At 29.6% G+C, this 5,359-nt stretch overlaps 1 protein-coding gene across 1 annotated transcript; it reads right to left on the reverse strand.

Annotated features, from left to right (window-relative positions):
* Window positions 1-597: 597 nt before the first annotated feature.
* Window positions 598-4,034, reverse strand: LOC130445045 (N-glycosylase/DNA lyase). The gene is made up of 5 exons (XM_056780529.1): window positions 3,776-4,034; window positions 3,206-3,535; window positions 1,844-2,126; window positions 858-1,052; window positions 598-802 (listed from the first exon to the last, which is right to left on the reverse strand). The coding sequence occupies exons 1-5, from the start codon at window positions 3,856-3,858 to the stop codon at window positions 710-712; spliced, it is 984 nt and encodes a 327-aa protein (XP_056636507.1). The 5' UTR covers window positions 3,859-4,034; the 3' UTR covers window positions 598-709.
* Between the last annotated feature and the right edge of the window lie 1,325 nt (window positions 4,035-5,359).

Genomic DNA, 5,359 nt, shown 5'->3' on the forward strand with positions numbered 1-5,359 from the left:
CTGTTTATTTTCATTGTATCCAACATAAGATGGCCAGTCTCAATTTCCCGGTACATCAGTTAATTAACTTTCCACTTACGATCAAGAGATACAACAAGGAAAAGATCTTTATTGAATATGTAGCTGTACTCAACGGTTATTTGAAAGCATTGAAATTGCTAAATGCAAGAGTAGCTTCAATAGGGACAAAGGGCCAATTCTTTACAGTACACTCTATAGTTTAGTAGTCAAGTAATAAATATGACGATTCCCGCTAAGAAGGTTTTACCGCTGGAACTAATTTTCACGGGAGAAGGCTTATTGGCGGAAAAATTTAGTATAAAACAGGCAAGTAAACTCATTAGGTTTTAGTTTACCTTCAGTCTCTGATGACGATAACTTGGTTATCAAAACGCGCGTCAGTCAGTGTAATTGTCAGTGTTGTTGTAAATAGTGTGTACAGTATGAATATAATCAACTGTTTCTGAAATTATAATACTCAAATTTTGGTTAGATATTACTGTTTACCTTTTATTTACTATTTTATATCTAAAATCTGTTTTCTTTAATTCTTCCCAGTGTTCGTGCCGAAAATAGTTGGTTACTTAAATTATTAAATTATTGAATCACATTATATATTTTTTTATAAAAAAGTGTCCTTCCGACAAAATAAAATATAATTTCATCTGAATTTTGAGTAAAACTTAAAACATAAAATGCATTTGTAGGTTCATCTTTTCGTTTTCAATTTCTTATTTGGTTTTTTCTTTTCTTCATCTCCATAATTTTCTTGAAACTTTTTAAGATCCGCACAAAACAAAACCTGAAAAATATTTGACATTATTTCAGTTCTAGCTTGCAATTAGTTGTTTACTTACTGTATGCGCCCATCCAGCTAATGGACCAAATATTGATCTGAAATGTTCTCCAATATCATTATACACTTTTTCTGTAACAGTCTTATTATTCGGCAATTTGGGCATATACAGCCGTTTAGCAATTTGATAAATGTGAGTATCTACAGGAATGGCTTGTAAATGCCCCAGTGACATAAGACATATACAATCTGCTACCTGAAAAACAATATATACAGGTTGTTTCATTTAACTCAATTTTAGTTCATATATGTAAAACTCCTATTGTGGTAACAACATTTGTCGTGTATGAAATAACTTCAATTTTAACTTATGTATCTACCACAGATATGAAAATTACAAATGCGCAAATTTACTTTAAGTTCTAAGTGACAGACAAATATTTGTCCAGAACAACTTAAAAAACATTGTTCATAAAACAAAACCTGCTATTATTCAGGAATTAAAAGATAGGATTACCACTGAGATAAGAAGAATTGAGCAAAGAATGACTAGACAGCATCAAACACCCTTACAGATTGTATTGTTCACTGCTATAAAAGCCAAATTCAGCGCCATCTAGTGACACGTGATTTGCGATAATAAATACAAAACTTCATGTGCTACCAAATTTGACAGCTGTTATTAACCTTTTTGAAAACATTTCACCGACCTTGAAATTCTTTACAACAGATTTAATTTTACAATTCATTACATTCTATTTTTCGTTTTCAATTACATTCATTCATTCTTTTACCCCGTGTCATCGCTTCCAATCTAATAACTTTTCCAGTGAATTCTAGTGGTGTGATTCAGGTTTGGTAAAATGGTCCTCCTAGTTTAAAATAGGATATAATTGTTTCAAGAACTTTTTTTTGCTTTTTATTAGTATCAAACTGCATAATTGACATGGGGGACAATGTAATATCTTTTAGAACATAAAAGAGCATCGAGTGCAAAAAATTTGAGAAATACTAAACTAGGTAAACAATCGTAGAATGAAAAATTACCTTTGCTCCTATTCCAGTTAGAGTCATTAATGATTTCTTAGCTTCATGATATGGCATATTTTTTAAATTATTTATCCATTCATCTCCACCTTGTTCTACTATTAATTTCGCAGATTTACTTATATATTTTGACCTGTAGCCGAAACCATTTGATTTTAATGTTTCTTCCACTGTCTCATCAGATAATGCTTGGACACTAGGAAATGAATAATAAGTTTCTCCTTCAACTTGACATATCTCTTCACCATAAAATTTTGCTAACTTTTCTACCATACTGCTTATCCTAATGATTATAAAAAACAATAATATTTATTTGATTGAAACTGTACATAGTTAAATATTTAATATATTTAATATATCAATAGGCATTTTACAAAGTAGGACGAAACTACAAAAAAATAATAAGAGCAAATTATTATTTGTATTATTGAATGAAGCTTTAATCAGGAAACAAGAATCTAAATTATTATCAGAAATTTAAACATTTTCTTCTTACTGATTTAATACAAATGATTACGATACTATGAGGAAAATTACTTTAAAATTATTTCACTTTGCAATGTTAGATGGTAAAGTGGCCAATATATGAGAAACAAAATCAAATCTAAAGTGCTACATATGCAAAACAACTCCGAGGATATGGATACAAAAAAAGTATTTGAAAGAATTCCTGACGCAGACCAGTACTGTTTTGGCTTGTTCACAATCCATTGTTGGATTTGGTTTTTTGAATGTTCACATTTCATATAGAATTTCTTTAAAAAGGCATGTTAAGGGTGACGATTTGAAAGATGTTTATAGATCAAAACAAGAAAAGAATTTAAGAGAGCCTCAAATTGTACTTATCCCGTACAGTAGATAAACCAAAACCTGGGTTTGGTTCATCAAATTATGGAAATACTGCCATAACCTTTTTTGTCAATCCCAAAGTCAGTTCTGAAATTACTGGTTTGAATGAAGTGCTGATTACTAAATTTCATTTGATTTTAAGAACTTTGTCCTTTGCCAAGCATGTGAATGTTGATATATATGGAGTTCTTCAGATTGAACTTGTCAAAGTAAAAGTAAAAAACTTATACATCAGTTATAAAAATACGTTAATCTATCAACTAAACTAAATAGGCCTCATGGTACAACCAGCAGCCAAGCATAGACTTAAATGACAATTTATACTACCTAATTGAAAGTTTTAATGAGTGTAGTGCATAATGAATAAACAAAACTAACTGTGTACTTATCAATAAAAAATAGTAATCACTGGATACCTGCTCAGCATACAAACTGAATAGTATTATCCCACAATTTGCCTATTATAATAATTATTACAGATTACAAATGAATAAGGAATTGAGAAAAAATTACCTTGTAATGTGATTGTTTGAGGAACATATAAAAGAAAAGATGTTCTCAACAACATCTTGTTTCAGTATTCTTATTCCATAAAATTGTTCTGCGGCAGCTTTAAAATATTTATCACATTTAGACCATTCCTCATAATATTTTGCGAGATTTAATTCTAGATGAAAATAGTTCTTTAAAATATCATTATACACAGTTTCACTATTATTTTGAACAGTAGTATTTTTTTCAAACACTTGATAGAAAATACAACTGTCTTCTTGCTTCAAAATCCAAACTCTGTTTGAAAATACACCTATCCATTCGTCCTCATGTTTTGGATGTTTTTTCCATCTACAAACCAAATCCAGAATATATAATAAATATAAAAACGTTAGATGTATAATTTAACACAATTTTCAGATCTAAATAATTACAGTGACAAATTTAAAATTTATTTTGATCGATAGTCTGTATTTTAGGTCTCTTTTGATAGAAAATTATTTTTCAAAAAACAGTTGAGAATTGACAATTTATCAAGAAAAACATATAAAAAGTTTTAAAAAAAGGTGAAGAAATTTAATGTTTATTTACCTAAAACTTTGGCCACCATTCAAGGTACCTGTAAGTTGTAATTCGGCTTTGTTGCATAATAATTTAAACCATTTATTCTTCATCTTAATATGAAGATATTCTTTTCTATCAATTAATAATAAAAATGTTTGGTATTATATTGATGGTCGCTCTATTATTAAGCACAAAATAGATAAACACAATAAACAGCTGTTCCCGGTTTTTTTTACTTAACCTATAATAACGAACTCTTCTCTTTCCATTAGCTGAACTCATTATTATACAGTGTGTTCAATTAAATCGGAACCATATAGGAAACGTTTTGATTCTTAGTTTTATAAAGAAAATTTACTCTTCGATTAAATAAAAAATTATTAAAAATACGATTTATCAATAAACATCTTTTTATTTCAGTATTGTTAGAGTTTAAAAATAAATGTACTTGTTTATTTTTTAACAAATAAAGAAAACTATGTCAAAAAAATGAAAATATTAAAAATAATTATTCATTCATGCGATGATAATAAAGAAAGAAGTTTAAATAATAAAAGGGGGAATTCCAAGAAATTAAAAAATAAAAATTAACAAAGATTAAATATCAAAGCTATTGAGTGATTTCATTGACCAATCACAAACATTCTTTTAAAAACCGACTCTATGTTAATATTTACTACTTGCAGAACGTATTTTTGAAACTGGTGACTGAAAATTAAACAAAAGTTTGAATAAACCCATTATTTCACAAAACGAAAGTTGCGGAAACTTTATTTTTTTTTAGTATGTGTAATTAAAACAAAATTTTTATTCACCTTTTTAGTATTTAATTAATTTTTAGTTTTTGTTCATTAAGTTTCTTTGAACTCTCATGGTTCCAGGGGGGCCATGGGCCTGCCCCTGTCTGCTGGCGCCCATGCGTTTATAGACAAACTTCGATTTAAACCTTAGTAGCGGTCTGGAGGAAATGAATGAAAGGGAGGAACCAAATTTAACTTTTTTACATTTTCACAATATTATAAAGGGTTTTGGTAGAATGATTGAAGATTTGCACTGATCCTGTTAGAGTTGATTGATGATTTGAGACTATAAAAATATACACGAATTATACCGACGTTTATTAAAATGAGTATTATTGAAAACATTTTATATACTAATACGTTAAACATAACTGTTTATATTATTTTTTTTTCTCGCCAGGATGAAACGTTCGCTTTTCGTCTCTGGTATGCGGGACAAAAGTGGCCTCTCCAGGGAAGAACTTTCTTTTGCTCCCAGTATCATAGCAATGACTCGTTTATCGAAATGTTTACTCTCGATGACAATTTGCTTCACACGACATTTAGTATTTATTATCGCGTGAAAAGAGAGAATTGAAGTTAAAAAAATGAATTTAAAAGATTTTAGTGATAGTTTTAGAATATGTCAAGGACGAACTTATCATCCCGGCGATTAAAAAAATAGTATATGCACCACGGGAGAAAAGTAGGCCATCCTACAATAGCGTCGAATTTAGGGACGGTCTAGAGGGGGCTGACGCCCCAGGCCCTGAGCACGTAGGAGCCCCGCAAAATTTTAATTTGATCAAGCAGCATTGGATCTACAGCAAAA

Source organism: Diorhabda sublineata, chromosome 6, assembly GCF_026230105.1.
Source record: "Diorhabda sublineata isolate icDioSubl1.1 chromosome 6, icDioSubl1.1, whole genome shotgun sequence".
Classification (NCBI taxonomy): domain Eukaryota; kingdom Metazoa; phylum Arthropoda; class Insecta; order Coleoptera; family Chrysomelidae; genus Diorhabda; species Diorhabda sublineata.